The sequence below is a fragment of the Gobio gobio genome (genome assembly GCF_949357685.1).
Source record: "Gobio gobio genome assembly, chromosome: 10".
Lineage (NCBI taxonomy): Eukaryota > Metazoa > Chordata > Actinopteri > Cypriniformes > Gobionidae > Gobio > Gobio gobio.
In genome coordinates this window covers 41756616-41778807 of record NC_137116.1, presented here as the reverse complement: position 1 = coordinate 41778807, position 22192 = coordinate 41756616, and the positions used below count along the sequence as shown (strand labels likewise).

The 22192-nt window shown below is 39.0% G+C and overlaps 2 protein-coding genes and 1 long non-coding RNA gene across 3 annotated transcripts; 2 read left to right on the top strand and 1 right to left on the bottom strand.

Annotated features, from left to right (window-relative positions):
• Positions 1 to 885: 885 nt before the first annotated feature.
• On the top strand, positions 886 to 3750 carry LOC307132749. The gene is made up of 7 exons (XR_013817322.1): positions 886 to 1002; positions 1590 to 1663; positions 1871 to 1919; positions 2003 to 2085; positions 2236 to 2441; positions 2609 to 2768; positions 2865 to 3750. It is a non-coding gene; the product is annotated as an uncharacterized lncRNA (long non-coding RNA).
• Positions 3751 to 4170: 420 nt separating this feature from the next.
• suv39h1a (SUV39H1 histone lysine methyltransferase a) lies at positions 4171 to 6177 on the top strand (the record flags this gene model as incomplete). Its single annotated transcript, XM_079827271.1, has 5 exons — positions 4171 to 4311; positions 4433 to 5092; positions 5323 to 5469; positions 5795 to 5924; positions 6044 to 6177. Coding segments are annotated over 5 exons (1212 nt in total), but the record flags the coding sequence as incomplete, so codon positions are not given.
• Positions 6178 to 12891: 6714 nt separating this feature from the next.
• Positions 12892 to 14055, bottom strand: gpr173 (G protein-coupled receptor 173; the record flags this gene model as incomplete). Its single annotated transcript, XM_079827264.1, has 1 exon — positions 12892 to 14055. One exon carries the CDS (start codon positions 14053 to 14055, stop codon positions 12892 to 12894), a length of 1164 nt encoding a protein of 387 aa, XP_079683390.1.
• Between the last annotated feature and the right edge of the window lie 8137 nt (positions 14056 to 22192).

The window sequence follows — 22192 nt, the reverse complement described above, 5'->3', positions numbered from 1 at the left end:
GTTGGGAAATAGAGTGGAACTGACAGCATTTTAACTAGTTCTCACATTTGAAGCGATTATAAAATCATAATAGCCTATATGTGAATTATATCAAATATTAGTTTTTTTTTGCTCCAAAGCCATTAGGGTTTATAACAGATTCTTGACTCTTGATTCCATGATAAGGTTAGGTTTAGGAAATTACATTTAAATTTTCACTTGATTATTTGCATGTCGAGTGTGTTGGTCAATTTGACCCATAATGGATGTAATACTTTTTTTTTTTTTTTAGCATAATAGGAGGGTTAAGAAAGTTTGAAAGTTCATTTTAGGATAACACTTATTTTTGTATTGCCCTTTTTTCTATTTCTTTTTGGACTGACTTTAAAATAGACATGACAAAAAATTAGAACTAACTTCATGACATTTAACTTTGTTTTCAAAACCCATATTTTTCTGAAAAACAAAAATATATTATTAATTATTTAGGAAAAATTCTACATTCATAAGACAAGAATAACTCAAAAGAAGCCCTCTAATATTACCTCTTATAAAGCTGATTTTTACAATATTTGAAACCCTCTCAAACATGAGGTCGCAAAACAAAAAGCTTACAAAAACAGAAACCTGAAAGCTTTTCAATTTCATGTGACTGCCTTAATATTATAAAGTATTTTCTATCTCAGAATTCTTATTTTTATTATTTATTTTATATACAGTGTTACATTTGTTGTTATTCTTTGTTCTACATATTCGGAACTGTACCACAATGCTTTATTATTTTTATTTTTCTCTCATTGTACTTTTTGTATTGTACTTGTCTATACATGTACTAATTTAAATAAAAATAAAATAAAAAAAAAACAGAGAAGTACCTCCACCGGCCGAGAGGGGCAGTATACCTAAAAAAGGCGGAAGACAAACCGGTAAAACATACAGATTTACCAACAGCGGCCGCTCATCACATGGTTTTAGTATTTGAAGAGAGGAGATCAGAAAATATCCTCGACTACGAGCGTTTAAGTAAGTACATGTTTCCTTTTTGTGTCACACAATATTGTGTTCATTTTTGATGTATATACCGGTAGGTTGTTTTAATTAGTTTGTTCAGACACGCACGCTGATATAGTGCACAATACACAGTGTTAGCTAACACGTGCTGTTTCGCCTTTTTTACACACTGAGTTCAAGCATGTTCTACATGTTAAAATGTATCTAGCTACTGTAGGTAAGTTAGCCAAAGCTTTACATCTAGAAAGACTTAAGTTTAACTGTTGGTGTTTTTTAACAAAACAGAATGATGTATATAGGTTATTTAAATTATTTTGTTAGTCCGAACAAGCATGCTGCTAGGTCAGTTTTAGCAAGTGTTAGCTAACATGTGCTGTGTTGCTACTGTTCTTCTAGCATTTAAGGTCATTTATGAGTTATTTCTCTGAACTGCTGTACTTATTATGTTTGAGGACAATGCAGTTTACTTGCATCACTACACTGAATGAATACATTTTACTGTTCCACATTTGGCTGACCAGTTTTTCCCCCCACAGCATAGCTACTGTATATTCTGTATTTAACGTTAACAATGCGGTTTTGTTCACATTTTCTTGCAGATACCTTGACCAGAGCACAATCGGTTATCTTCATCCAAGAGACCTACTATTGGACAATCGTTTCGGCTTTCAAGGTAAATAAATTGTTAGTCACAATGTCTAGTTACTGGGCTATAAGGAGAAGAATATTGAAAGGAGTTGAGATGGACAAACAGGAAATTGCAGATGTTGGAAACTTTAACAGTATGGAAAATTGTGCCTGTAGTTGTTGTTTTATATATATATATATATATATATATATATATTATATATATAATTAAAATAAAATATTTTTTATGTAGATTTCCAGAATCGAGAACCAAGCCCTGAGGGAAAGCAATGCACGAGCAGGTGAGAACATGCACTCTTTCTTAAATTTTACTTTTTTGACTGTGATGTAGGTCCAAAATTACCAAATGCCTTTCATTTTGTAGCTTCGGATGGCAGCGGCTCACTTCATGAGCAGGTGAAGGAAGTGAAACAATGTTGATGACGTTTGCTCGTACTGGGCAATCAGGTACAACTTGCAAACAACACCTGTGGTTGTTGGTTTAATTCCCACTGGGGCCACCTGTACATGTAGTAGACCTAGTTGTAAATGTCATAGTTTAGTAGTTGAGGGACCAGGACTGACTGCTTTATTCTTTTATTCTGTGAACCCCTGTAGGTGCAGATCAGACCCTAATGCTGCGACGTCTTGGAGAGTTTGCCGATGTTGTGCGTAGCATGGACAACAAAATGGACACTATGCTGCAACATTTCAGTGCCAATGTGTCTTTTGGAGAGTTATCCCTGCCAGGGGGTCTGTTACTCCCCCTAGACAACCCATTTGGCGTTGCTTGACAACAGTTTGAGGCAGGATAAAGAGCTCCAGTAAGTGTGCTGATTTTGTTTATAATGCTGTAGGGTAATCTAAAAAGTAAAATTTAAGATTGTACACTGCATATTCTACAGTCTGAATCACAGCCTGTCACATTTTTATATTTATGTATGAGAAGCTTCAGAGATATGTAATTTGTAACACTTTTTTGTATTTTCAGCTTCGGTTTTTGGCAATCAAATGTGGGAGGGACCTAAAGACAACCGTGTGGCGAATGCTTTAGAGTATCTTCTCTAATCACCTTTCCATTAATACAACCTGGACGGGTTTAGGGGATAAAGCATGTTTTAGAGACATGTTCCTGAAGACCATTGTTCAAAGTAATATATATAAATATATAAATTTGTTATATATTTAAGTAGATGTGTGTGGCCTTATGACATTCACATGGAATGACAGATCTGTATTTTCTACAGGAGCCATCCGGAAGAACCCGGCAACCCAGGATGCCACTGATGAGGCGGTCCAGGTTAGCGCTATGCGTTACCTGAAAGGAGCATCTGATCGTGAAGGTGGAAAAAGACGCCGCACAGCTGAGAGGGACCCACAGCCGACCTCTTACACCTAGGCTGACTACTGACACCTGGAACCCTTTCTTTATCCTGCAGTCAGTAACATCAAGACCCCTAAAGAAGCCAGAAGTTTCAGGCTACACTCACCCAATCCACACTGTTCACTGTGGAAATTACTTTTTTTTTATTCCCTGTGACCCTGCCTTGAAGGCAGCTCCTTGGATAGATATGGGATGGCGAGGTTGTTTGTCCTTTATATAGGCGCACAAGAAATCACTGAAGATAAGCCAATTTGCGCTGCCTCATTCTGGAGGTCGGGGAAAACCGGAGAACCCATAGTCAGGCTTGTTATAATGGTCTGTTCTACTACTGTTCTATTCTTCTCCAGAGCTTTACTCTAAATTATTACCATTTATGCTATTGTTAGAAATGGCTTGTTAAATGTGATGTTATACCTCGATTTATTTGGTATCCTGCACATTCTTTGGTACCAAATATCCTCATTATTTGATATAATATTTAATGGTAATTCTTTTCATCCCAGAGCTGACCTATTTGTTATTAACAAATATTGTAAGTGTTATAATTTGCTTGTAAGGCTGTTTTTTTTTTTTTTTTTAAAACCAAAATTTAATTGGAAACATGCAGGTTCTTTAGTAAAAATGTTTTTTGTTATTTATAGGCCTATTTAAGCTTATTTATTGTCTGTTATATTTAATTTATATTATCTTGTATCATTGACAGTTAATGTACTTTGAAATGTGGAATAAAAATGCCAAATGGGAATTTATCTGGTTTGTTCAATTATTATCCATCATAAACTGCATGTTACAAATATATGAATAATAAATAAATATATATATTATTTATTACACAATAAGCGGAGGCAGATCGTTCGAAAAAAGCGTTTGCCTCCGCCGGGCCGCCTTCTGGTATAAAGGCGGCGGAACGGCGGTTTGCCTGCGGGCCGGCGGCGGTACGAAGGCGGTAGGAAGCCGGCTGCCGCTTTTAAAAAGCGGCTGCCGCCGGCGGTGCGCCGTCAAACGTGTTTGCGATTACGCAATTCTGACGCTTCTACAGCCGCCGGATCACCGCCGGTGGTCCGCCGACTCATTGCTATCTGGGCTAGATGCTTGACACTAACGTGTGAAAGTTTGGAGTTGTTATTGTATAGACATTTTATAGCCCCTTACATATGATTTAAGATTGCAGGGTGTCTTGTAAACTTTCATGGGAGGACCTCCAGGCTCTGTGCCGCAGAAAAAGACTAGTTTGCAAACAGCTGAGTGTGACAAAGAACAACTTTAATGACTGTGAAGTGGAGTATCTGTTTAACTACAAAAAACACAAGGTGAGTTATTAATTATGCAGTGCATGTACAACTGTGATCTAGTCATTTGTGGCTCCAACTGCTTCTCCTTATCCATATTTTATATTTCCAATTTACATGATTCATGTAATTGCCTGTTCAGGGTCGAGAGTTCTTCCTGGTGAAGTGGAAGGGCTATGCAGAGTCAGAAAACACATGGGAGCCGCTCAAAAACCTTAAACACCCAATACTCTTGCACCGGTTCCGAGAAGACATGAAGGCAGCTCTGCTTCAGGCCGATGAACCGCTCGATTCAGTGTCTTTGAGCGCCCCCATTGTGTCTTTCCTCCTCCAGAAGGCCAAGCAACGTATGAAGCTTAAAAAATGGGAAGACCTCATGAACCAGACCTGCAGGCACAAGGGGCGCATATTTGTTTGTAATGAGGTCGACCTGGATGGACCTCCTAAAAACTTCACCTACATTAATGACAATAAGTTCGGGAAGGGAGTGGATGTGAATACAGTGACAGTGGGCTGCGAGTGTGAAGACTGCATCTCTCAGCCGATCGACGGCTGCTGTCCAGGGCTGCTGAAGCTTCGGAGGGCGTATAATGACAGCAGGCAGGTGAAAGTGATGCCCGGGGTACCCATTTACGAGTGTAACTCCATGTGCCGATGTGGTCCTGACTGTGCGAACAGGGTTGTGCAGAGAGGTATTCAGTATGATCTGTGCATCTTCAAAACAGCAAATAGCAGAGGGTGGGGAGTGCGGACGCTACAGAGGATTTACAAAAACAGCTTTGTTATGGAGTATCTCGGAGAGGTAAGCAAGTTAAAGGGATAGTTCCTGTATGAACACACAAAATGTAATAATTAAAATATTAAATATGAGAATGGAGAATGTTTTTGTTTACACAATGAAAGTCAGTGGTGTCCAAAACAACATTAGACCCCATTTTTTGGGGTGAACGGTCCCTTTAAATGTTGGTGCATCCTGTTTTTTTCCCCTGTGAATGTGATTACTGACCTGCTGTCAGTTGTGTATTGCATCAGATTATCACCACAGAGGAAGCAGAGAGGAGAGGAGTGTTTTACGATAAGCAAGGCATCACCTACCTGTTTGATCTGGACTATGTGGTGGACGTCTACACCATTGATGCAGCTTATTATGGAAACATCTCTCACTTTGTCAACCACAGCGTGAGCACTAACTATCTGTACACGTCATCTGGGCTGTTTATCAAGTAATTTGGAACAAATTCTGATATTTAAGTGACATTTATTTATAGAAGGTATTTATTCTGAAGGATTATTTATTTAAGGGTACTTTATTTATTCTGAAGGATCACATGGCTGGAGTAACGGCTGCTGAAAATCCTGAAAGTATTTTAAAATGTATTAAAAACAGAAAACAGTGCTTTGCTAATTTTTTGTTTGAGCAAATCTGTTGCAGTGTGCTACCAAACATTATAACAGTAACTTAACAAAGCATGAAATGAATACGTCTTTACCATTGTTTTTTCAGTGCGATCCAAACTTGCAGGTGTATAATGTTTTTATTGAGAACTTGGATGAGCGACTGCCCAGAATTGCATTCTTTGCAAAACGAGGGATCAAAGCAGGAGAAGAGCTCACCTTTGACTATAGGATGACCAGTAGGATTTTTCATTTTTATTTGGCCTTTAATTACATTTCTGTCAGTTAATATAATAAAGGAAAATTATATCATATTCTTTTGTAAATACCTAATGTATACTTCTCATTTTTTCTGCAGTTGATCCTGTAGATGCAGAGAGTGAAAAAATGGACTCTGACTTCCGTCTGGCTGGAATTGAAGGATCACCCATCAAGCGGATCCGTATGGAGTGCAAGTGTGGAGTGAAGAACTGCCGGAAATATCTGTTTTAATCCAGCTAACACAAAAGCATGGATACTATGACAGACGTCAAAATTCTGAACACATTTCATGAAAGTTATTTTTGTGTATGTTTATTTTTTTATTTGTGTGTGTGTGTGTGTGTATATATATATATATATTAGTTTTTAACTTCATGCATTTGCTAGTGACCATTGTGATGTATGACATTTATTAATTCAATTAATTTAAATGTATGTTTCAATCCATTTTCAGGACTGTTTTAATAAAATAACATTTTATCTACAATGAATATGCATGTTATGTTCTTTTATTAAATTAATAAATAATGATTAATTATTTAATTATAATTATTATATTATTGCTTACCTATATATATACCACCAGATGGTGCTATTGTATTCATAACACCTTTGGTTCAATGTGATGCAAAATTTACAGATGAAAAGGCAACAAGGGAGATGAAAAAATATGTTTGTAAATCAAGAAATCACGATCGCCATGTGAATGGCAATTTTTTTTAATTAGGTGAAAACTTTCATTGGTTATTGATGGGATTTTGCATCTGGTTGTTCCACAAATGTAAACCATAGAAACACAAGGCTGTTTTAATGAACACATGTAATGTACTATACAAGATAAAATAGCAATATAACACATCTGTGCAGAGAATATGAGACTCATCTCTACTCATCTGCCCTCGCTTAGTCTGAGGCCTGAATCCTCTGCTTGGGCCAGACAGACAGTCAGCTCAGCTTTAACCTGCCATGAGGAGGTGAGATTCCGCCAGGCCAGCACCTTTCCTCACCCCTCTCCCTCTGTCGAAGTCTTCATTCCTTCCCATTCTGTTCATTTATATATCCATAGCTCTTTTGTACACCCATCTTCTCCTTGGTAGAACTTAAATGAACTATATATAACATCCCGATATATGCCCCTATCTCTCAATCTACTGAGTCTGAGGGTGAGTGGTTGCCTTTAATGGATTTGCTGTGGATCAAACCCCACTAAGCGCAAACTGGCAAACATTAATCAGTTGACCTCACACATATGGTCTGAGCATCTAACCATGGCCAATCTCACGCCGGGTGGACTAATGTTCATCCACCGCATGCTGCTGATCACTTCACTGTTGAATTCCGATGGAACCTCTCTGTCAATTTTAGGTGAGCTGGCTGCATATACACCCTGATACAATCTGATGTTATTAAATGCTCATGTAAATATTACCATTCTTGCAAATGACTGTAATTACAAAGAAGGAACAGAGCGATAACCTGGATGAACATATTTGTTTTCTAATGGCAATCTGATCAGAAATTAAAATAGTCATGAAACGGAAGTTGCATGCGACAGTCTTCTGTTCCCTATTGTGACGTATATCCGAGTGAAAAGCTTCTCAAACAAAATAGGGTGGACTTGATTTTGTCCATGGGGAATTGATTGGATGGTTGGATAGTTTGCTGAGATTACTGTGATCTCATGTGAGTGACAGGTTGTCCCGCCCTCACGTCAGTAAACACGTCATCAGAAAAGAGAAGAGGAAAGGAATGTTATTTTGATAATAAAAAAAACTACGAGGGCTTATGAATTAAAAATAATATTAATAATGATGTGCACAGATAAATCATTTATAATCAATGCTGCAATATTCCATATAAAAACAAGAATTGAACATTTTGATTTCATGCTGACTAAAATAATCATATCAAAATGATTGGCCTGTGTAAAGGAAAGGCTCATCCTATATAGTTCAGTGTCTCTCCGACACATTTTAGCTGACTCATTCAGGCCCTCCTGCAATGCAGAACATCAGCCATAAGTATCAAGATTAAAGGCCCCGATATACTTCAAGCGAAATCGAAAAATGAACAGATGTGACCTAATTTCGAACAAAATCCGGCCAAAGCGAACTCCAGTTCCGGAAAAGTTTGCTACGACTGATAAACAACTTTGTACTACCATTGGTCCGTGGCGATTACGTAATAGGTAAGTGTGCACTGAGGCTCCGCCTTCTTTCACGTGAAAATCGCTCGGGTTATGACTATAACTATTGTTCCCTGAGAAAGGGAACTCGCACTGCGTCGGTAATGACTCTTTGTGGATGCTGTTGCTAAGGGACCAAAGAGTCTTTACCGACGCAGTGCGAGTTCCCTCGAAAGGGAACTTTTCTGGGTTCCTTTGTAACCCTGGACCACAAAACCAGTCATAAGGGTAATTTTTTTTTAAATTGAGATTTATACATCATTTTTACATTGATGTATAGTTTGTCAGGATAGGTCAGTATTTGCAGAGATACAACTATTTGAAAATCTGGAATCTGAGTGTGCAAAAAAAATTTAAATATTGAGAAATTCGCTTTTAAAGTTGTCCAAATGAAGTCCTTAGCAATGCATATTACTACTAATAATACATTTTTGATCTATTTACAGTAGGACATTTACTAAATATCTTCATGGAACATGGTCTTACTGATTTTGGCATAAAAGAAAAATGTATAATTGTGACCCATACACTTGGCTATTGCAACAAATATACCCGTGCGACTTATGATTGGTTTTGTGGTCAAGGGTCACATTTCTCCTCTTCAGTCTGTCGAGGTCAGACGTGTGTGAGTGAAAACATGAATTTTCTCAATTTTGTTGTATTTTGTTATTGAAAAGATAGAATGCAGCACATACACATTCATCTAAACGCCACTCTCAGCAGTGTGGGCGGGGTCGGATATTCGCTAACAGCTCACAGCTCACGCATTTCAAACTTTGTTTTTCCCCTTCGCTGTGAGTATATCGAGGCCTTTAGGTCAATGGTCAACTCATAATCCAAGCGTGTGAACCTGAGGTGTCTACGAGTTGGCAAACTTCACTGTCAAAGAGGTTTCAAATATTATGACAAAAGAATGAAGACTCCAAAAATCAAAAAAGAATATTGCTAACTCAATCCTGTAGGCTACTCATAATGCATTGAGTAAATGTCACACAACATTAAGAGTCAAAAATGCAACAAAAGTAAACTTTTATTGTCATGTTGGAAAAAAAATCCTGTTGATTTACAGATCAAGAAATCTGAAAGCTGACTCACGTTTCTTTCTTTTTTTTCTTCAGTTTTTCCATTACCCCCATCATTCGTCATGCATTCACAAATAAACAACTCCAGAGTTGCTCTACTAAAATTTCAATCCCGTGAACATTTGATGGATAGGTGCTGTCTATTGCTCTTGTAATAGTTAGTTGTTCAGTATGTAACTAATAGTAGTTAGTTCAGAGCTGACATGATGAAATCACATATTCATGTTCATATAATTTGGCAAGCGATTAATCAGAAATCTTTTTTTTTATCAACTTAGGCACTATCAATAATTAATATGAAAGGCAAATAAAATTAAGACATAGGTATGTTAACTAAAACTTTCTCAACCCTAAATAAATGATGTAACATCATCATTGCATTGTTTAGAATAATTAAACTCAAGAAAACGTATCTTTGTCTGTTATAGCTGTTCAAAATGGATGTCATGGTTTCACTGGGGTTATTTCCTTTATGCAGTTTAATTTATTTTCTGCTTACCCAAAAGTTTGCAATTTTACTCTAATTTGATCAATTCTATAAAAAAATAATTCAGTTTATGATGAACTAAAATTATCAATTGCTGTTTAAAGGAGCAACTTATATTAATATGAATTTATAATTAACAATGCATTTGAATAAAACATATATTCAGTAGTCATTGTAGCCTAATGCTAAAACGGCCAAACAATGACTTTTCCATCTGTAGCTGTCAGTTTCCATGTCAGTGTCAAGATGTGTTAAACAAAACATTTTCCTTTTTTGCGTGTTGGTTATGATCCATATTCCCTGTTGATTATAAGAAACATTTAGTCTTATTTAAGGCTCAGCTCTCTGTATTTGCAGTTGTGTTGAAGCATTGAAAATGTGAAGTTTTAGTGGATCAACTACAGGAGTTGTTTCTATCAAACGGTGTATCTCTGACATTTTTCACCTTAGCTTTGCTCCTCATGAGTACCCAGTTCCATCCACACACTCATACTCAGCGTAAACACTCACACACACATGCGTGGTAAAAAGATGACGATCAAGGGTCGTAACCCCACCCTTCACTCCACCCCCCACTTGAAGTTAGTGCATTGTCCATATAATACACATGAAATTACACAGAGGTTCACAGTTATTTTACAAAAGATAAGATGCCTGAAGCAACTAAAAATGTTCTACCAGGCATTTTTGCTTGTTACAAAATCACATCCGGTTCACCCAACCCCCAACACTGACCCAAGCGATTTCCTATTCACAGGTGAATACAACAATAGCCCAAACCGTCATTCACATACTGTCCCCCACCCCAAACCCGCCCAAAGACGAGAAGAAGAAAAAAAGTCTCAAAGAAATCCTTACGAATCCAAGAAGTTCCTTTTAATTCCACGGAAAATCAACTTGTGTCTCTCGGTGTTGTTTTGTTTTCGTAAATTCAAGTCTCTCCAGAGAACTGAGCAAAAGTGTACACTCCCACATGTCGCAGTTCGCACAATTCGTTATCAATAACGCAGCCGAAGCAGGCGTCTTCTTACCCGCAACCCACAGGCTTGTTTAAGAGCAGCGAGACATGTCCTCCGATAATCCACAAATACACAGTGTTGTGTTTTCCCCAGCATATGTTTTAGTATGATTTATTGGTGTCTATAGAAGCATACAGCTTTCAGATCATTCTTGCATTGGTAACATTAAACCTTGGTAATGGAGTAAGGCATAAAATGCAGATAACAGAAAGAATTATTCCTCTTTTTCTGTTCATCATAGATGTTTTTTTTCTGCTGTTTTTCTGTGTTCTTGCAATGACAGGTTTCAGAAAAAGAAAGTCGGATCACTCCTACCAATCCCATGCCTACCCTACAGAGAGATCTCATTGAACATTCACGGAAATATTACAATCTGTCCTGTCTGCATTGGTCAGCATTCTGATTCAAGTCAATATATGCCAGAGAAATCATGTGGCTGATCAATGATTTCTTGAGTTGTGTGCAAAATATTAAGGGAAATTCATTTGACACTGAACCCATTTCGGAATTTAGTTTGCCCACCTATTAGCTCCTAATGAAATGGAATACTTCAAAAATAAATCTAAACATTCCACTAACACCTTACATGTTTTTCTTCCCTAATCTCAAACACATTCATATTTTAAATACAAGATTAAAAATCAGATTTTTGTTTGATTTCTGGTCAACAGGAGGCCGAATTACACTGTCAGACTTCAATCCAGCACAAACATTATTACAACTTTAGGTTCCTGACCAACAACTTCTTTCCAAGAATCCATCCATCCATCCTGTGTTATTCTGTAAAACACAGTAATGCAAAGTAAAATACTTCTAATGCAACCTACCTGTCACTTACATACGATTGAAAATGTAAAGGCTGAAATGATCACCTTCCCAGATACACTTATGAAAATCACATATTAAAAACCTTTTGTATCCGACAGGCTAGCAAACCTTCATTCAAGTAATTCAAAACGCAAAAGACTAAGTAACTTCTCCTCTACAACATCTTCTGTGCAAGCGTTCGGAAGGATAAATTATCGGTTGGTTTAACCGAAATACATCATCAACAGATCAGTATTAAATGCTGATCCATCTCTTCACAAAATGAGACCACTTACAGTAAAATACTTCACCTTTTCTGGTTTCAATATCGTAAGATGGTCATATATTCAGATTCATCATGGAAATTATAAAGGCATGAGTTTTTTTTGTGCAACGATATGAAATATTTTATAAATTAAGTAAATAGAGCTGAGAGAAAAAGACAAATTAAAAAACAGAATAAATTACAGCAAAACTCAGGGAAAGAGCTTACAACCCTGAATAGGTCATATTTCACACAGATTCATATTTTCAGTCAGCTCCTTTTGTCTACAATCCGTTTGAATCGACATTATTTGTTCTGGAAGTTGCTTTTTTTTATACACACTGTTTTTCATGAGCATCTTAATTCCTGCCTGATGGAGCCACAGGAAGGATTCAGCCCAACCAATTAGCATAAATTGTAGGAACTTTGTCTTTTTTGTTAGCCTCATTCATTCCTAGAGGCTTATGCTTGGCACTCATTCTTAAACATAGTTTAATCTCAAGTTTGTTTCCCCTTAAAGATAAGGTAATACACATGCACGTTGAGTATTTTTTGAATCGCTAGTTCAAATAATATAAATTACTCTGCCAGGAGTGCAGCTGTTCACAAGGCATGAATAGGAATATTTTTGCAAATCTTTGATTTGAGGCCCTCAGGATCCTGGTAAAGGGATGCAAATACTGAGCCAAATCAAATGGTAATGTTTGTTGAGATCGATCATAAGAAGCCATTTGATATAGCCTTCATACATTCACCATAAAATAGACCATCAGTTTGGTTGATTTGTGAATTTGTACCACCCTTACGCGAAACATACAGTTCTTCAAACCTGTTCAGAGTTGATTACCAAACCACACATTAGCGTAGAGCCCATTTTGCCCTAAAAATCATTAAGGTGACAGTAGATGCTTATTCCGTGACATCCACCCTTTTAAAGCATCTTAAACTGAATCAAAGGCCACAACAGCTCTTAAAGTTTGTCCATGTCTCCATCATTACAGACCTCTTATTCCCTCCCCCTGGCTGTCCACTTTCTGACCATCCAGAAGAGAAAGAACACACACACACAAAAAAAGAACATTATGAATGAACACTCATCTTCACATGACACAGTAAGGCTCACGGGGCAGTTGAGGTGGAGTTCTACAACAGGGAGGCAGGTGGGCCAGCAGGCCCTTCTTCAGGTCCTTGTTGAGGAAAAAGCAGATGATGGGGTTCACGCCCGCCTGAGCGAAACTCATCCACACGGTAGTAGACAGATACCGGTGTGGGATGGTGCACGCCTTCACAAAGACCCGCCAGTAACAGGCCACAATGTACGGGGACCAAAGCACCAGAAAAAACAAGGTGATGACATAGAACATCCTGCCAAGCTGCTTCTCGGCCTTAAACTCCTCCATGCCTAGCAAGCGTCTGTTCTGGTTGTGCAAGTTCTGCCTGATGCCCAATAAAGTGGGAGGCATTGGGCCACGGCCGAACCCTGCTATCCAGTTTGCGGCCGCCTGGCCTGTGGCTCCAGGTCCGTGAAAGGTCCAGTTTTGGCTGATGGCTGGAACCATTTGGACCGGCTTCATCTTTCGGTGCTTGTATTCGAACAGCAGAAGCTTCATGTACACCACGTGAGTGGCCAAGATTAGCACAGCCAGCATCAGCATGAAGCCCAATGTGTCGTTGGCCTTGAAGTAGCGATGTTCGAAGATGCACTGGTCCTCCTCGCGGATAAACTTGTAGGTGCCGACGTCGAAGACGGGCGGGAATGCCATGGCGACCGACAGCGTCCAGACCATACATACCACTGCCACACATGTCCAGAAGGTCATTCGTTTGGAGTAGAACCGGTGGTGGGCGATGGCCATGTAGCGTGTGACGCTGATGCAGAACAGCATGAAGGCAGCATGGAAGCAAAAAAGGACGGCCATGAAGGCCACCACCTTGCAGCTGAGCACGCTGTAAGTCCAGGCCGAGCCGTTCTTGATGGACACCAGCACGAAGGGAAAGCAGACCGCCGAACGGATGGTGTCGGCGAGGCAGAGGTCCAGAAGAAAGTAGTAGGGTGCCTTGTGTAGGGCTCTGTCCCTTAGCACCAGCAGGGATACCACTAAGTTGCCCACCAGGCTGATGCAGATGATCAGCCCCAGAAGGACGAGTTTCACATAGGTAGACACGGCTGAAGAAGGTGCTCCACCCATCATGCCACCTGTTGTGGACACCACAGCCGCCAAAGGGTTCCCAGGCCCATCACTGCTTGCGTTTCCGTTGGCCATCCCTTTTGCTGCTCAAAATGCACACCTCCTCCTTCAACTCCTCCTTTACCCCCACGTCCTCCACTCCCTCCTCCACCTCCGCCACCTCCAGCTGAGCTGTCGTCCGTCCTCGTGGTTGCCTTTCGTTGTTGTCTCAAATGGAAGGAGAGAAGCTTGATATGCATTGCCCCATTTTGCACAGTTCTCTTTGGAACGTCCCTTCAAAAGTGCCACCTCTTTTGGCCTCCACACCTGTGAAGAAACAACAAAATATTTGTTACAAACAAATGCCTTTAAATGTCTTTAAAGGCCACATATACTACTGACTTTTGGGGAAAGTATATAATTTCTGTAATGCATGGGAAAAAAGAGTTTTAGGTCAAGAAGAGTTAAAGTGATATAATACAATTCAGAAATAACGTGAAAAATGATCTAAAAACATTCAGGGACAGTAGACTTCAAATAAATAAAGAAAATTTGTAGTCATTTGCCATGTGTGGAAACATACTGGCGATCAAATGTACAGGGGAAATGGTGGATTTTTTTTTTAAATGGAAAAACGGTTAACATTTTACTATTTATCAGAAAGGTTCAGGTTTCAAACTAACCTAATGATGGTCGACCATTATTCCCAAAGAAAATTACAAGACAAATAGCAAAGTAATTTTGGTAGCACTTTATTTGACAGTTCTGTTTCACATAAGTCATGCACTTATTAATGACACAAACTGGGTAAGGTCCTAACACTAAATTTACCCCTAAACCTTACATTATTCAGGACTTTCATGTGTAAGTATGCTAAGTGCATGTACTGTAAAATAAAGTGCAACTGTAATTTTCTTATAATGCTATTGTCAATTTTTACCAGTTGTTATGTATCTAAAATGGCAGCAGGTAGACAACATTTCTGCAGAGACTTCTCTCCACTTTTTGTTGTTGTTGTTTGTTTGTTTACATGCACTTTAAAGATCTGCATTCCGCATCCAGTCAGACTGAAATAATAATGGTGTTGAAGAAGCTTCCTTCACAAAGAAAGCGGAATGGAAAATTGCGCAGGGTCTGGAGACTTGTTTTTAAAAGTTGAACGTCTTTTAACTTGGCACCATGTCTTAAAAATAAGCAAATGCATGAGACGCTGAAAAAGAAGTGCTACACCTGTCTAAAGACTTCCCTGTAGGGTGTTTACAGGTAAAAAAAAACAATTCCAACGCAAGCGTGTTGATTCAGTTAAACTTGGACAGAACGATAAAGACTGTCGCTCAGCTATGCAAAAATCTGCTGCATCTTTATTCCAACCGTGCATGTTAATATCATATAGACAGTGCTGGGTAGTTCTGATTACATGTAATCTGATTACGTAATCAGAATCTTACTTGTAATCGTACTTGTAATTAAATTATTTTACAATTTTAAATGGTCATAGTCAGATTACAGTTACTTTTTAATGGATTACATGAATACATATTATTTACACAGTGGCAGTAAATTATTCATCATTTATTGATTCTCCCTAATTTTTCTTTTTAGTCTTTTAAAACGTCCTATTGTGTGTCATACCATTTAGCTTTGACAATTGTCAAGTAAATAAATCTGTGATGTTTGTAAATTTGGGACCAAAAGCACCTCTCAATTACACCATGTATGAAATAAATAATTATGTAATTATACTTTACTAAGGTAAACACAGCTGAAATATATCTGTGAAACACTATGTCTTGATCATATCCAGTGACTTTGACTAATTGTTGATAAAGAAAATAAATTTTTTTTTTCTTTATCAAACCAGCAGCCATATCACCCTGTAGCCCAAGACTGATTGCCCAAGCTACGCAGGGTTGAGCCTGATCAGTACCTGGATGGGACACCTCCTGGGAAAACTAGGTGGCTGCTGGGAGAGGTGTTAGTGCGGCCAGCAGGGGGTGCTCACCCTGTGGTCTGTGTGGGTCCTGATCAATATAGTGATGAGGACACTATACTGTAACAAGCACCGGATGAGACGTTAAACTGAGGTTCTGACTCTCTGTGGTCATTAAAAATCGCAGAATGTCCTTCGAAAAAGACTAGAGGTTTAACCCTGGCATCCTAGCCAAATTTACCCATTGGCCTATCGCAATACGCACAATCCCACACCGAAATTCAAGCGGAGCTTGTGAAACGAGTGAGTGAGGGAAGGCGGGTTTGAAAACGAGTATTGGAAGCGTTTTAGATATTTTAGTATCAACATTTTTTGACAACACAACATTGCACTAAGTTTATTATTTCAGATGCATTTTAAAAGACTACAATTGAAAAATGTATGTACACTATATTGCCAAAAGTTTAGAGACGTGTGCTTTACATGAACTTTCATGACATCCTATTCTTAATCAGTAGGGTTTAATATGGAGTTGGCACACCCTTCTGGGAAGCCTTTCCACAAGGTTTAGGAGTATGTTTATGGGAATTTTTTACCATTCTTCTAGAAGCGCATTTGTGAGGTCAGGCACTGATGTTGGACGAGAAGGCCTGGCTTTCAGTCTCCACTCTAATTCATCCCAAAGTGGTTCTATCAGGTCGAGGGCAAGCTAGTCAAATTCCTCCACACCAAACCTACTCATCTGGTGCGCAGTGGCCATTCCCAAACTGTTCCCTCAAAATTGGTCCAAAATGTCTTGGTATGCTGAAGCATTAAGAGTTCCTTTCACTGGAACTAAGGGGCCAAGCCCAACCCCTAAAAAACAACCCCACACCATAACCCCCCTCCACCAAACTTTACACTTGGCACAATGCAGTCAGGCAAGTACGTTTCTCCTGGCAACCACCAAACCCAGACTAATCCATCGGATTGCCAAATTCGTCACTCCAGAGAACACGTCTCCACTGCTCTAGAGTCCAGTGGCGATGTGCTTTACACCATTGCATCCGACACTTTGCATTGCACTTGGTGATGTAAGGCTTGGATGCAGCTGCTCGGCCATGAAAACCCATTCCATGAAGCTCTCTATATACGCACAGTTCTTGAGCTAATCTGAAGGCCACATGAAGTTTGGAGGTCTGTAGCTATTGACTCTGCAGAAAGTTGGCGACTTCTGCGCATTGTGCACCTCAGCATGTGCTGACCCCGCTCTGTGATTTTACGTGGCCTACCACTTTGTGGCTGTTCCACTTAGTTAAAATACTAGTTGACCGTGCAATATTTAGTTGTGAGGAAATTTCACAAATGGACTTATTGCACAGGTGGCAACATCACGGTACCACGCTTGAATTCACTGAGCTACTGAGAGTGACCCATTCTTTTACAAATGTTTGTAGAAGCGTCTGGATGCCTAGGTGCTTGATTTACACCTGTGGCCATGGAAGTGATTGGAACTCCTGAATTCAATGATTTGGAGGGGTGTCCCAATACTTTTAGCAATATAGTGTATTATATATAAAAATCAACCTGCCAAAGTGGCTAGTAGGAGCGACTGCTCAAAATCACCTGCATTTGGTAAACTCAAAGGAAATCTAAAAGTAATCAAAAAGTAGACAGAATACATTACCTAAAATTAATAATATAGATTACGTTACTAACTACAATTTTCAACATGTAATTTGTAATCAGTAACGGACTACAGTTTGAAAGTAATCTGCCCAGCACTGCGTATAGAGGCAGATGGATTTCTCAAGACACATTGCAGTACTGGGGACATTTTATGTTTGGTTAGTAAGGATTCAATAATTAAGTTAATTAATTTACAACTCTAAGTGGATTGTGCTAGCCTGACATCGTCATACTCAATTCTAGTCAGAATATGAGTCTGATACTGCTCCATTGGGCTGTGATTATGAGGTGTGTTTCAACCGAACCAGGAAAGAAAATGCCTCTGCACTCAACTGGATAGACCTACAACCAATCAGAGCAACGGAGCGACGCATAGTTTTCAACAGAACTCAACTGCACGCACGCTGGAAGAAGTAGAAGATGAGTGTAAACGATCTTTGCCGGTGTTGTAAAAAAGAATTTAAGAATACACAGAGTACTTACCAACACGATCATCATTTTTGAGAGAAATAGTAAAGGTGAATTTATATACGAACAAGTTCTCCGTTTAGGATTAGAACTAATTCAACCCAAGCGCTCTTTGGTGACGTGCATGATTACCTTACTGTCCATCATCGTATAAAGCCTGCCCTGACAATTTGATTGGTCTAAACAGCTCAGGTTCGAGCATATGGATCCGCAACGGATCAAGTCCAGACCGAACTTCACAACCTCAAATGCTGTGGGCGGGGCTAAGTTTGGCTGACATCCAGGCTAGGATTGTGCATGAAACATTAATTTCCAATAATGAATTATATTTAAAAAAGTTTTTAAAAAAAAACCTATATTTCTTAGTGCATACATCAAATATTAACTACTAAAAAAAAGAGCACCTGACACCACAAAAGGTATTTTATTTGTGTTCACCATCAGTAAACACAGATCAATCAATAATTTGCTGATTGGGATAAGCAGGGCTCCTGTAAGCATCTGCTGTAACATGCTGAGGAACATCTTCTTCTTCTCCCTTAGTGCCGAACAGATCAGCTGTTTCCACCACACGCTACATGGCATGCCAGCAACTAGTCTTTCATGGTAATTACCTCATTGTTGCTAGGCTACAACACATCACTTTTTATGTGTTGAGTATAGGCATGTGGACCAGGATGCGGGGGCAAGGGGTGTGGGGGAAGAGGGGAATGAAAGAGTTAAAGGATGGAAACATTAAAGGCTACATTAAAGGCAGAGCTTTAAAACAAAGCTTTTAGAATATATAGCGATTTTATTCTAAAAAACCCCCCGCTTGAACTTAGTCTAATGGCATGAATAATTTTGGCCACTTTTCACCAAATGTTTCTGGAAGTTCCACCTAAACCAGGCTTTCTCGTTTACACCCACATACCGAAAAGGCAGACTCCACCCCTGGTTGACAGTATTTACACAAGGGCATATATACTTGCCAAACAGACATGTGCCCTGCTGTGGTGTAGAACAGTAGAACTGACTCTCAATGCGAAAGAGCACTGATCCATGAATTCAGGCGTATACCTTCACCTGCTGAGGTGATATTGGCAGCATTTAAAGCGCCATTTGTGCCAGCCCTCACTGGCTAACATCCTCTGATACAGAGAAAGCTATAAGTAGACGCCAGCTGATGACAAAGTCACTGAGTACCTTAGTCCAACAGGAGATAGAACTGTGCCGACCCATTGTTTTAGAGCAGAAACACTAATTCACTTGTGTCACAGCAATTACAGCTGCTTGTTGCTAGGCTACAGGGTCCTTCTGCCTTGTGCGGTGTATGTGTCTTTGTAAGCCTGAATGCAACTCGGAATTGTATGCGTTGATCAGCCAGAATAGAGATTAAAGTGAATGTTTCTGTCATAGAGAAGATCGGACCGTTACAACCTTACTTTGACAACCTGTTGTAACCAGTTTACAAAATGTACAGCTTTATATCAGTTAAAGGTGTTATTTGAATCAGCACGTCCACTCTGATTAAATTTCATAAATGTTGTCTTAACTATTGTTATTGTTAAGATGTTTCAAATTTAGAAAACGTACTGCATGCGTATCATTGAACTTTACCTTTATGCAAAAAAGATCAAAGGTAAAAATATGAAAGGAATACCAGTTTTCTCACTGCCTAATGTCACATTTTTCTCTTGAAAAAAGCAGTTCAGTGACCTGGTATGGGGGGAGTATTAACATTTTTATGGTCCAAAGATGAATCTTTTCAATATGCAGATTTTATCGATTTGCGTGCAAATAGTTCCCACAGTAAATGCTAATGTGTTCATGTTTTGGTCTGTGACATAAAGAGCTGAAAAAATATGTGGCTTATTTGGATGTGTCAGAGCTGCTACTGTCATTCATGTCACCTACATAAGTGAAAGTGTTCACCTCTCACAATTTTCACAGATCGACTCGTGGGCATCCACGCATTCCAAAAAGGTTCGGCTGAGAACTTTCATTTGTTCAATGAAACAGAATTTACCCTCCTCCGCTGAATACTTTTATAAGCCCTTTGATAAACGGTCTCTAAGATATTCAATGTTTAACATAGGCTATGTGTCTTGGAGACAAACTGGTCTGTTGCCCTTATGAGGTAGTACTGTACTTTTTTCTGACTACATAGCAACACAGAACTTTCCTAAACACCCTTTTATCACTATGCACTGCAAAATGATTCTAGCAAAAAAGGTTATTATGTGCAATGCCAAAAGGTTTTTGAAATCATTTTTAAAATGTTGCTATTATCACATACATTTTCAGACAAAGACCTTTTTTCGCAACTATCAAATAGAATAATATATTTGGGGTAAAAAGTCCATAAAGGTGGTAGAGCTAAAGGTTCCCATTGAAAAACCCACACTGTGGACAAAACGCCTCCAAAAATGAATACACTTGTTACAATTGAGACAACACTTTAAAATTTTAAATCAAAATAGACTTTTTGGGAACACACACACACCCTTGAATATGTGGTTTACAGGGACTCTGCATAAGCGTAATGGTTTTTATATATTCTATCCCCTTACACTAACCTTACCCATAAACCTACCCATGACATTTTTTGAAACACTGTTTAATATATATTTTTTAAGTCACAGGAAGTGTCCTCATAAACCAAGTTTATGTTGTAAAAGCCATGTCATTATACACATTTGTGCCTTCATAAACTATAGATGCCTGTACACACACTTCCTGTAAGGGAGGCCTTTAGCTCCATTGTGCCAAAATAGTTTTTATATTGTAACAACTGTTTATTCTATAGGCCTACCTTAACACTACCCTTAAACCAATCACAGAAAACATTCTGCATTTTTACATTTTCAAAAAAAAAAAAAAAAAACATAATTTAGTATGTTTATTCATGCATTTCCCTTGTGGGGACTGCTGGCTGGCTGGCACACACACACACACACACACACACACACACACACACACACACACATTTTCCGTAAGGGAGGCCTTAAGCTCCATTGTACCCATTACAGTTGTCATCCCTTGGGCTATCATTATGTTATATTAATTATTCTGACACTTTAATATTTCCCTCCAGAGATTTAGTGTGTTCTTATCTCGCATTAATAGTGAGAAGGCCTTCGATGTCGTTGGGAGGAGTCAGATGTAAAGGGAGTTGGTTGGAGGTAGAAGGCTGGATAGCAACAGCAGTGAATATCACTACCGTTGTCTCGGTGGGAGGAGGCGACGCGGAATTCACCAACCAAACGAGCCTGAATCATTTCGACTCTCCCACACCTATGGTTTTGATACGATAAAAAGAACAATGTGATCCCGTCGTTCGTGGCTAGCTTTTATAAAATGTTTTCCCTGTATCTCCATCATCTTCGTTTGCTATGGGCTATCGGTGCGCTTGGTGATGCGCCACACTGATATACATAAATCGTTGACTAAACTAGAGCCTGTTTACTGCGCGTTGTCGATAATTTTCTTTAAAACACATGAAAAAAACAAAACAAAACAAAAACATGAAAATAATGTTGGCTATTGCTTAGAACTAATGACGTGACTCGCACAGCCAATACGCAAAAGTGCAAATGACCCGTATGGACTCTGTCAGGGAGCATATACGACAGTCCCAGACAGTGTTACTGATATTTCATTATCTAACTCTCTTGGGTGCGATTCACATCTTCTTGGAGCATTGTGACCTGCATGGATATCATTATATATAATGAAGAACTACGGCGTCTCTCCCTGTGTGTGTGTGTGTGTGTGTGTGTGTGTGTGTGTGTGTGTGTGTGTGTGTGTGTGTGTGTGTGTGTTATTCCGCGCGCGCGTCTGCGCGTTTGCATGAGGGACAATGAAATAACAAATGCATAAAACAGGCCTGCATTTCACTTCAGTACATATTATGCGTCATGCCGAGACTCGTGGGTGTTTTCTATTATTGACTATTTATTTGTTATTATTTAAATGCTCGAGCACTTGTATCCCCCATTTTATAAGGCTAGTTAATTAGGCTATAAAACATCAAATAAGAGAGTCATAAAGTGATGGATCTCTTACTTGTAATGCTCGTCTTCCTCCAGACAATGGATCTTGTCTCGATGGTAGGCCTTAACGGGAGCTTGTTGCAAATATTAAAAAAATAATAAAATAAATAAAAAATGAACACACACAAAAAGG